At 35.1% G+C, this 12,670-nt stretch overlaps 1 protein-coding gene across 1 annotated transcript in view; it reads left to right on the top strand.

The window, feature by feature from the left end:
* The window catches only part of LOC149540612 (uncharacterized), a 38,942-nt gene extending 29,249 nt beyond the window's left edge, over window positions 1–9,693 (top strand). The window contains exon 4 of the mRNA XM_089802721.1: window positions 9,604–9,693. Coding sequence (XP_089658847.1) covers window positions 9,604–9,693 — 90 coding nt within the window. The remainder of the gene's footprint in view (window positions 1–9,603) is intronic.
* The last annotated feature ends 2,977 nt before the right edge of the window (window positions 9,694–12,670 follow it).

The following is a 12,670-nucleotide window of genomic DNA, read 5'->3' as shown; positions in this document are numbered from 1 at the left end:
CCCTAAGCTATTATTTCTTCTTCCTGCCTTGAGTTGTTATTTCCTTCTTTCTCTCCTGTGGATTTAAAGCTAGGTCATTTACTTTTATGTTATGGAATAAGTGTTGATCTCCTATATATAGGAATCGACCCAAGTGTGTTAGTTTAGCTAGTTAGAAGAAAGAGTTTATGAGAATAGACTGTTAACTTTTACAATTCTGTGTTATGTAATGAATTTCTGAAATCTAATGAAATAGTTTTTGGCTTCTATCTTGTGTTAGTAGTTTAGTGAAGCTAACCAAGGGGGCCCACTTGGAAGGTGGATTAGATTAGAATAAAATAGATTTATTTCCAAGCATTTGTAGTGTTGTAAGTAGAAGTTGTAAATTCCTTCCTATAGCATCGCACTTTGTGAATGTTCCTACAGCATATGTGAGAATAGTTATAGTGGATGAACTGAGTTGGAATATTTATTATCCTTTCATTGTATTTCCAGTATTCATAGAATTAAGTGTGTTAGTTTCCTATAGTAATAGTGTAAGTTCTTTTCCTTGCATTTTACTTTCCTGCAACATAAGCTTAATGACTCATTAAGAGACCTAGTGCACATCCTATGCTGACCATTTCAAGTATACATCCCTAGGTTAATAACATTAAATGCATCTCATAGTGGGAAAATAGTCCTTAGTTTGAATATATTATTCCTAAGCATGGCCTAGAGCATGACTATGATACACCTATTGTGAGGCGGATCAATAATAACAAAATGAAATGAGGAGAAAATAAATAAGAAAAGAAAAGAGGGAAATTGGAAAATGAAAATGAAATTATGAAATGAATATAAAATGGTATAAAAAGAAATAAATTGAATATGGTATAAAAAGAAAAAAAGAAAAAGAAATGCAAATGATGTAGGATAAATAAGAAGGAATATAATGAAATGTAATGAGAAACATCACAGAAAGATGACAATAGGAGATGAAATAAGATGAAGAGATGTAACTCAACATTTGATATTCAAAGGCCACAAAGAAACTTCAAGGCATCAATGAGGGGTGTAGGACTGCATAGAACATGATTGATAATGGTAGAAAAAGAATTGTGAGACGAGGAAATAGTGACCGAAACTTTTGAGATTCAAAGGTCACATAATGCAACAAATGATATGAAAGGTGTGAGGTAATAAGGGAAAAGTGACCGAAACTTTTGAGATTCAAAGCTCACGTAACACAATAGGTAGAATGGATATTATGGGATAATGAAGTGTGATAAACGGTGGTGGTGTTGTGATGAAACAAAGTCCACAATACTTGAGTGTTAAAATCTTGCAGTGATGTTGATGTTGTTGTCTACCATTTGATAGTCGTATCTTGGTTGGATTACCGATTTATTGGATGATGTTATGTAGTCATGCTTGTGTATTTCTTATTTATGTACCAACCATTTCTATTTAAGGTACCCAAAATGAAATTCAAACTAGATGGATTTAGCTAATTGTCACATTTTGTAAAGAGATGCAAATTAAATGTCATCATTGAGTTCCTAAATAAAAAGTGGCACAGTACAACCACCACTAGCTCAACTATGGTAATATGAGTACTTTATCACATTGAGAATCATGGCCAAAAACCAATAATGTATAGGAAGGATATGATAATCATTAAGAACATAAGTTATTGCCACAACAAATGAGAACACATATACAAATAGACACATGTCAGATAAAGAACCTCACCTAAGATGTCATGCAAAACTAGTTGAGGTACATATGTCATTCCAAACAAGAAAAGGCACTTACAACTGGACACCAATAATGCATAAAATCAAAGGATAATTGGATCAAAACAGTAAAAACCAAAAACAAATAACAAATCATGGCTTCATCTAGGTACCTCTAGTCAAATACATCATCAAGGTACTAGAAGCTCATAACAGTAGAAAAATCATTATTTATGGACCGGTAGTGCCGACAATTGTGTACAATAGTGTCAAGTTTGTTCAATTCTTTGTAGATAAAGCTATTATGGATTCTAGTAACAAGCCATGAGGTGTGCCAGTGACAATTGTGCAACATAATGCATGGTGATTACGTTGGAAGATATGTATCGGTGGAGATCAAGGCACCATAATGTCAGAGCAAAGTGGTAAGTGTACTTGGTACTGGTGTGGCAAGTTGCATAGAGTGAATGTGTGGCAAGGTTAGTAAAGTGTAGTGCATGTTGAGTGATGGCCATAAATAGATGAGTATGCAAAAATGAAAAGAAACATGGTGAAGGGACAGGTAATACAACTATTGGGAGATTTAGTTGTTTAAGAGGCAAAGTAAGTGTGCATTTGAAAGCATGGTGGGCTCACCAGATCAATCACAATAGGAGGCAAAGATGGGGGATGTTAGCTAGGGAGGATGGGTGAGGCAAGGAAAAAGGGCAAAGCATGTTCGGTGTATGTGAAGTAAACTAATGTATCAACCTGAGCTCCAAGTGCTAATTTGTGAGCAAGGTGAGTCAAGTCATGTAGGGCTGAAGCAAGCATAGCATGAGGGTTCGGGAGTCAAGGTGGAAGAAGCTCCTTTGTAAAAATTTTTGATGTTGTCAAGGAGTGAAACATAGTGAACATTACACAAGGAATTGGGTGAGGATCCTATGATGCAAGTAGAAAGTAGTCCTCCTGGGGTGACAAAAAGTGTGCCAAAAGCAACAACAGAGGTAAGGGAGATGGACTCTTTGGGGAGGACCATGGGAAAATCTCAGAGAACAATAGAGGATGTTAGTGTGGGTGAGGTGACGAGTGCAACAAGTTAGTTGATTAGCCTCAAAATCCCAAGACAAAGGTTAACGAGAGAGGAGGTGGGCGTTTTGAGTGCAATGGAGCCATAGCTAGAGGCAGAGGGTGGAGTGCAAGCAACAAGTGAAGTGGAGGATTTACAAAAAATGCTAGCCACAAAGAGAGCCTAGGTAGAAAATTTAGAACAAGAAGTCACATTTTTGTTAGGTATGATAGATAAAGTTTGTGAATATGGAGCACAAACAAAAGCTAGATGACTCCAAGTGGTGGTGAATACAAAACGAGCACGAGTGAGATCATTGGAAGCTGAGCTATAGGTGGAATGGTAACAAGAAGAGGGGAGTGATGTGGGGATCTAGGTTGAATGAGTGTAGGCACATAGGTTACATGATTCACTGAGGATGGCACAAGAAAGTTTGGAAAGTGCACAAAATAAATTGGTGTTATTGTAGGTGCAGTCAAAATCTTTTAAGGATGTGGTGTCAAAAATGAACACCATGACATTGCATTTGCAATAGTGGTTAGTGCTTACTACTTAGTGAGTCAAAGGTGAGGCAGTTGTAGCAGTAGCTGAGTAAAATGAAAGTGGATGTGGAGCACAAGAGAATGACAACTAAACAGATGCAATAGGAGTATGACATGGCTCAACGGGCGATCATTGTATTGGGTATAAATAAGTTGGTAGATAATGTGTTCATGGATATGCAAAGGACTACAAAAGTACATTGGGAAGTTGTCTATAATATGGGGCTATATTATTAGTTGATCCCTTTGGAGCAAAAATGGGAAACCTAGTTCATGGATAGACAATTCATGCAACAGTTGAACGCGCAACTGCATAGTGGGAGGTTCTTGATACCAATGGATGTTGTTTGGTTTCTAGGGGTATCTACATAAGGAGCCTCATCTTGTGGGACTAAGTTAGGGGAAATGCCCCCAGCCGGAAATCCTAACCCATCACCTCCATGAAGGAGGCCAACATAAGTGGTCTGTTAGGTGTTGCTTTGGATGTAATATTGCTTTTGCTACCATAATAGAATAAAAAAGTGTGTTGTTTGTATGGCAAGCAAATGGGTGACTGGTGCTCATTTCATGTTTATGGACAATTTAATCAAAAGAATCTTGATTATTATTATCTTTTCTATTTTTGATATTTTTGTTGATATGTTTAGGATGTTTTTGGTGTTTTGGGAATTATTTGGATATTTTTGGTATTTTTAGGAATATGCAGATATTTTTGGTATTTTTTTGGAAATATGTGGAAGGTGTTGACATCCACAAAAGTGTGAGCGATTGGATATTTAGAGGAAGATTAACCTTCACTTATGTGTGGTAACTAAATGTTGATGTGAGATCTTAATGAAAATGAGTACAAATGTGTGTAACATTTTGAGAGCAGAAGTGCATGAGGTGGAAAAAGTAGGAAAGTGCTAAACTACAAATTGCAAGAGGAAAGGAAGTGTAAAATTCAGTGTATATTGATAACCTTTATAGACAAGCTTAAGGTCAAAGTTGGAATTTTTCTCTAGGTGTGTGCCAAGACGAATACTTACAATGCTAGTGAAAAGGCATTTGGGCCTATAAGAGGCCCTGATGGCCTAAAAAAAGCCGCTAGGAGACCTAAAAAGGTGTTGGAAGGCCATAAAAGGTCTTTGAAAAAAAAAATTTGGGCCTAAAAAGACACTTGGTGGCCTAAAAAGGTGCTAAAGGAGCGTTGAAAAAGGGGTTTGTGTTTGAAAAGGCAAAATTGGACCTTTAAAAAAAAGTTTTTGGGCCTAAAAAGGCAAATGGAGGCCTTGAAAAAGGTATTTGGGCCTAAAAAGGTGCTTAGGGGCCTAAAAAGGTGCTTGAGGTTGTTGTAGTCTCTCAAATCCATGGTTACTTACTTTGTGCCACAGTTGAGTGGCGATGAAAGGAGTTTGACAGATATTTACAGTAATCCGAATGGTGTTCGGATTACCAACTTATCCTTAAATTGCAAAGATGAATCATGAGATCATAAGGACATTTCATGATAACATTGATATATTTGTTGAAGGGTGTTGGATCAATCATGGTCTCTGCAACATAAATAAGGTTGAAAAACCCATTTGATATTGTTGTGAGAGAGAACAGAGGCAAGGATGCTTCAACGATCCACATTGTGCCAGATTTTCCAAAGCCCTGAGATATGTTTCAAGACATAATAATGCTTCTTATTAATTAATTGGTGCGCTTGTTTATTGTCTTTATTGGAAGTAATATGGCAAGGAATATGCCATAAATATTTAAATATTTTTCAATGTAGGGGGCGTCGCCATTGATTTCATATTGTCTTTATTGGAAGTAGTATGGCAAGGAATATGCCATAAAATATTTAAATATTTTTCAATGTAGGGGGCATCGCCATTGATTTCATATAAAATCGGTCGAGGTATGCAAACCTGTACCGAAGGAGCAACAATTATAGACGGACACCAGCTTGACCTGAAATTAATAGATCATCAGATTGAAAAATACAAAAATAATTTATGTTAAATTAGAGACAATACTTGTGGCATGTTTGTGATTTATTGTTTGATTTTTTTGTGACTATTTTTGATGATTTTAGATATTGTTTTATGATTTAAAATTTTTTTTGACTATTTTTTAATGATTTTTGATATGTTTTGATTGTTTTGATGATTTCTAAAATATTTTTTGATTGTTTTTGATGATTTTTTATCTAGTGGTAGTAAAAGGAGGATAAAAGTGAGATTTGTTGGAATATGGAGATCATCGAGGCCATTTCAGAGCACATAGAGAGTTAAGGAGACCAAAAGTGGGTTGTGAAGGCTAAAAGGGGGCTCAAAGAGCTATATTTGGAATAATAGAGGCGAAATGGATTTTTGGGACTACAAATGGAATTTATGAAGGCTAAAATGGAGATGGGGACCACATATGGAGTTATGAAGGCTAAAATGGATGTTGGAAAAATTTGGTACCGACAGATATTTGAGATGTGCACTGATTTTCTTGTAATTTGTGCCTATGATATCTTAGAACATAATCAAACTCCATGTTTCTTGTCTTCCCTTCATTTCTATTTTGTTGGTTGTCTTTGTTGTGAATTATTCCTAATGTCAAGAAACCACTGAACTGTAACCAGAAGTGTTTCTCAATTGGGTATGTGTAAAATTAACTCAATTGTGCCAGGTAGTGTGGAGATATGAAAAGCTCACAAACAAGCAATTTTGGCTTGGATACTATTGTTATAGTCATGTCCTATTGTATTTTCACATTGAAGGACTTTTGTTGTTAGGAAAGTCTAGAGGTGTCATCTCTCACTCCTTTTGGTTACCAAAGGTGGTATCTCTTGTTCCTTTTATACCAGATTCTTTTTCTCTTTTTCCTTTTGGAATGTTTTTTTTCTCTTGTTTTGATTTTTTTTTCCAGATATGAGGTAGTTCTTCAAGGCTTTAGACATAGAACCATTTGAGATGGATACTGTTAATGGGTTCAACTAGTTCTTCTCCATTACATTCATAAAGTTTGTAAGCACCTATCCCAAAAGATTCAGTGATGATATAAGGGTCAATCCAATTGGCCTCCCACTTTCCTTTCTTTTCTTGTGTTGCCTGATTTTTGGGGTTTTCTCAAAGGACCAAATCTCCATTTTGGAAACACGAGGCTTCACGTTCTTGTTATAGTGTCTGGATAGTTTGTTTTGATACACTTTAAGATGTTTGTGTGTTGTGCATTGATGTTCTTCTAGGAATTCTAGTTGTTCTAATTAGGCCTCTCTATAGTCCTCATCTGACATGACATCATAGAGGGTGACTCTTAGAGATAGGATTTCAACCTCTAAAGGGAGAATTGCTTTAGTACTGTAGACCAAAGAGAAAGATGTGGTGCTCGCAGGTGTTCAAACATTTGTTTTGTATGCCCACAAGGCATGATTTAACTATTAATGCCAATCCCTATCAGTGTCATTGATGACTCTTTTGAGGATTTTAATGATGTTTTTATTGGTGGCCTCTTCTTGGCCATTGCCTTAGGGATAGTAAATTGATGATGAATGGTGGATGATGTGAAACTTTTCACATAGCTCGTAAACTATTTGGTTTTTGAAGTACAAGGTATTATCTGTTAAGATGGCATGATGTATGACAAACTAGAAAATGATATGGTTTAGAATAAATGAAGAGATTTGTGTGTCGATGGAGTCTGTGAGTGCTGTTGCTTTGACTGATTTGGTAAAGTTTTCAATGGCTGTAATGATCTATTTATGTGCGCTGGAGGAAGGTGGGTAAATTACACCAATCAAGTCAAAACCCCACTGATAAAGGGCCATGGTGTGGCTAATGGGTTGAGTTCCTAGGGTGGAGTATGAAGGAGGTTGTTGTGAATCTGACACTTCTTACAAGTCTTGACATAGTTGATAGAATCCTTTTCCATTGTGGGCTAGAAATAACCCATTCTAAGGAGTTTTTTTGGCTAGGGTGAAACCATTGGAATGTGACCCACAAATACCATCGTTAACCTCTTGTAGAGCAATCTTAGACTCATCAATTTCTAGACATCTAAATAAAGTACCATCTAGATCTTTCCTATACAATGTATCAAGCATCAATGTGTAACACGAGGTTTGTTAGATAAAGTTTCATTTTTGGTTTTGGTATAAGTTAGAAGGCATAATGTTATTGTGTAAGTAGGCAGAAATGGAATCATACCAAGGGGAGCTCAAAGTGTCTAAAAGGAAAGTGATGTGGGATCTCAGTTGAGTAAATGTAGGTTGAACCACCTCCTATACTAAGAACTCATATCTTTCTTGTTGATCTGGTAACTGGAGTAGAGAGGCCAAAGTAGCCATAGCATCAACCACCCTATTCTTGTCTCTGGGAATCTACTCAAATGTAATATGAACAAAGCATGCCTTGAGAGTATCAACCAAGTATTTATAAAGGAGAAATTTTTCATCTTTGGTTTGATACATGTCATTCACCTGATTGATGACTAGCTAGGAATCTTTGTAGACTTCTATTGCCGTCAATTTCCATTCTAAGGCTAATTTATGACAAGAAGTAAAGCTTCATATTCTACCATATTATTTGTGCATGGGAACAATAGTTTGTATGACTTTGGCATGGTCACGCCTAAAGGTGTGATGAGTAGAATTTTGTGCTTGAACCATGATGTGTATATGATCCATCAAAATAAAACTTCCATGTAACTAGCATTGTTTGGAGGATGTGTATCCAAAGTATCTGCTAAGATAGGATTTGTGCTTTGTAGGGATGCCTCAACCAACTAATCCACAATGGCTTGTCCTTTCATGGCCTTCCTATCAACATACTGTAGACACCTAAATTTGTCCAAAACCCATTTCCTAGTCAATTAAATAGATATTTATTATTTATTTAATTACCCTATGTTTAATTAAATAATTTTCATTTATTTAATTATATTTGCCTTACCTTGATTTAAATAAACTAAGGTTTATTTAAATCCTAGCCTTCCCCTTGCATCCTAACCCATTCCCTTTAATTAAGTACTTCATTTACTTAATTAATCCTTTCCTAATACCACTTGGAATTAAATATTACATTTAATCCTATTTGAGCACATGGCTCCTACCTTTAACCCTCACCTAACCCATCTTGCTAAGCCTACCCACTTCCTTAATCATGCTTGCTTTTCATATTTAATCCTAAGTGTGTGCTCACACATGTGTGAGGGATGTTCACACTTTCCTCGTCCCTCATGTCTTCCATGCCTCTTGTACACTTGTCCTCTTGCATGAGAGTCAAGGTGTCTCACACATGTGTGAGAAGCCATGTTTCTCACACCTCTTGCACACTTGTCCCCTGGCATGAGAGTCAAGTTGTCTCACACAGGTGTGAGAAGCCATGCTTCTCAACCTCATTGATCATGTCACCATCAAAGGTTTCTCACACATGTGTGAGCATATTGCCCACTTTGAATGGTCAAAAACCCTAATCCACATAGAGTCTACTTGGCCTCCACCTCATGGACACCTCATTGATCCTGAGAGATCCTAGCCATTCATCTTGCATTGAATCTTAGTCGTCCATTGCATCTCTTTTCCTATAAAAGGAGAGCTCTCTCCTCATTTCCATCATCTACCATCTACCTCATTGTTATGCTGCTGGATTTGTGAGCAACCACATCCCATATTGTGAAATCATCAATCACTTGGTGATTTCATGAGGTTTGCATTAGTAGTTTGAGTCATTATGATTTCATGTTATGCTTTTTACATGTTTATCTTGCATTATTTTGAGGTTTTCATAATCATGTAGGAATATGCATTAGTTGCTTAGTGTTATTTCCTTGATTACATTTTTATGCAATACATTTTGGCATGCCCGGTGGGACCCACTTCACGGGTTCGAACTAACGATCTAATATGTTTTTGAGTATTTTGTGAGCTTGTAGGTTGAGGAAGCATTTAGGGATCAAGTTTCATTAGGAGTGTCTAATCGAGCCATAAAGCCCATCATCGCGTTTAGAAGATATAAGGGAAGTCTTGTGACATATAGCACTCTATATTTCATTTCTTATTACTTTATTTTCTAGTTCTAGGAGTGTATACATATTGAACATATTTATTTGCTAATAGGAAATTTATAAAAAAAAAAAAAAAAAGCTCCTTCCTTGTTAATAAATAACTAGCTTAAAAAAAGAACAAAAAAAAAGGCAGGGCAGGGGGTTAGTTTACCTTATTTATACTTTTTCTTTATACATATATAAATTGTTTAAAAAAAAGGAAAGAAGATGGGTTTAGTTTAAATAGAAAAAATCAAAAAAAAAAAATAGCAAAGCACTTTTTTATTTTGACTCTGTTTTTTATTTGTCGTAGGCCACCACCACGACGCCACCCGTGACAGTGCTCGCGAGCGGCGCAACTGCCACTACGGCCCTCGCTCCCCTTCCCTTCACCCCGCTCTAGCGGCTCCCCTCTGTGTCGCCACCACTGCTCTGTTGTCATGCCCAAACTAAGAGGGCAAAAACACACACAACTTTTTTTTTTTTTATTTAAACATGCTCTACGTTTGATATGACTAAGATAGAAGTTTTAGCACAGGTTCCCTACATTGCATCCTAAGATTTTAAACAAGAGGACGATATCATCGTTAAAATTTTGAAACTTTCGTTATTAGATTAATGTCGATAACTTAAGATATTACATTAATTTACAATGATATACAATCAAAATTACTTGAATAACAATGTACTTGAATTCCAAATTAAAATTACTTGCTTTATTGAATCAATCAATCCTACATTAAATCTTATTTAAATAGCCAATTAACCTTTCTATACTTTATTTAATTAGGACAAACTAAAATAATTATAACAATTAAAACAAAACACTACTATCTATACTTAGATTAAATTAATCATTAATGATAAAACTAATTAAATTACATCTGCAAAATTAAACAAAACTATATTCAAATAACAACTAACTAGAATAATTAACAAATAACAAAACAATAACTAACCTAAAACTTAAATAAACTTTAAATAACTTACTAACATTGTTAACCAAACTTAATTACATCTGAAACTAATTTTAATGCAAGCTTTACAACATTTTAAAAATTAAAAAAAAATAACATACTAACATTCTTAAATTACATTTAAAATTAAATAATTAAAAGTAATTACAAATTAATCAATAACATAAGTAACTATAAAACATAATATATACTACTAATAACAACTTAGTTGCATTTTAAACTAACTAACTTCACTTAATTTAAAATTAAATTAATTTAAAAATTAAACAAACCTATAACAACTAACTAAAACTAATAACAAAATAAAAACTAACCAACATTATTAATAATTAGCAAAGCAAAATAAACTACACATAAACTAAACTTAAAAAAAACAACCTAACACTAATACTAACTTACTTTCTAACCCATCCTACACTAACCCTATGCCCCACTTGGGCAAGCGCTTCCCAAGCGCTGTCCTTGGGACAACGCTCTACCCAAGGGAGGCGTGACAGACCCCCCCCCTTCCCTCAATAACCATGCGATCCAAGTGGATAGCAAGTGGAAGGAAGCAAGATAGAATCTCTTGCAAAATTTTCTATTTTAAACTCCAAAAACTTTAATGCCTTCCCTCAAATCTGAGCGCCCAATCTGGAGGAAGATAGTGATGGGACATGGTGATGTCATCATGTGGAACGACAGTTTGACTTGCCCCAAATATTCATTGGTAAAGTTTTATAGGTGAGAGTTAAGATATTAAGGATATCTACTAAAACTATATTATTTTTGTCATAATGAATAGAATTTGGTTTTAGATTTTATTTTATTTTATTATGATGTGAATATTTTAATAGTCTGTAATAGCATCAACCAATTTTGAGTTTTCCATACAATTTCCAGAATGAAGATGTGCTTCTACAGGCCTCTTTTATATGTATTTTTGAAACTTATTTGATGGTTATGGTTTTAATATATAGTCTTATAGAATTGGTGTTTTAATTCTTAAATGATATTAATCTACCACCTTTTTATGCATTATGCTCAACAAATCAACTATAGCAAGATCATCAAAATCTACGCAAATTTCTTATGAATTCCTGCTTAATAATTTTCATGCACCTCAGAGGCTATGTATTTCAATGATACCTAAATTTCATGAAATAACCATCTACATATTCATTTAACTATCTATTATAACTGATGGATCAACATTGGAACATCATAATGACTAAACTAGTCTTAAGCCAATTTGAGAAATAAGAGATCAAAATGATATTGCTCTATTCATTTTGATGGGAGTATCAAGACACACCAAGTTCTGTCCGCTATCATGTTTTTTTTTTTTGAATTTAAGTTTGGATAACTTAACATGATTCTTTCCTACATGTTCTTGCAATTTCACTTTCAACACAACCATCCATAACTAAAATCACACCAAGCTCAAAGGAGATACCATACATTTACAATTTGAATCTTGCATAATTGCACATCATTGTTTCATCTCATCTTTGATACACATTGATATAACAACATAGAATACAAAATTTTTGAGAGAAGCAAAATTTACTCAATCACTTATTTTATTATCAACCTGATTCAAGGGCTCAGCCGAGAAAGAATCAGGAAGAAAACCCGGCTTCGTTGCCATATATAATAAGGTTTAAAAAAAAAATACAATTTACAATAGGATCTCAATCCCAATTTTCAATAATTTTATCAAATTTTCTTCATGATCATAATCAAGGAGTTTGTAATGTTTTCTGAATCTCATTTCAAGAACCATGGAGGAAACCAATAACTGATCGGGTGACAACTAAGCAGAACCAAAAGAACATCAAGCATGCATAATCATACATGGTTTACACAATAAGATTCACAGTGAATCAAGACTAGGGAGAGGTGGATTCTTCCAACTGGAGAAGTCAAACACAACACCAATTCAGATGCCCAATCAGGGCCAATAACCAAGAACTTCCGTTCTTCCATTTAAACTTACCATACTCATACCAGGTTTGTGTTGACGGGTAGGGGCCCATAACACCCTACCCTTTATCCCTCTTCTCATCCTAAGAAGAGACTCTACACAGGTTGGAGTCCAACTAAATAGACCTCTCCCAAAATTGGTCACTTCTGCCCTCTCCTAGGGTGAGTAATACCAAAACACCCATGCAAGGAAAACTCAAAAATTTCAAACATAAACAAGAAAGCAAAATAACCAAAAAGACATGGTTTACAAACCTTCCCAACATACCCACAACCATACAGCAGTGAAACAACAACAAAGTAACAAGAACATGAAACAAAACATAAGAACTGAATAAGGGAGATGGGAGTTTCCTACCTTCACAAGAGGTAATGACAATGAACCAGTTTGAGTAGAGTATCCCTCCTTCCTTCAAGCTTCAAGAAATCTTCTCTAAA

Source organism: Cupressus sempervirens, chromosome 9 (assembly GCF_028749045.1).
Source record: "Cupressus sempervirens isolate cs-2001-9-10 chromosome 9, ASM2874904v1, whole genome shotgun sequence".
Lineage (NCBI taxonomy): Eukaryota > Viridiplantae > Streptophyta > Pinopsida > Cupressales > Cupressaceae > Cupressus > Cupressus sempervirens.
Note: the sequence above shows the minus strand (reverse complement) of the source record. Positions and strands in the feature narration are given on the sequence as shown.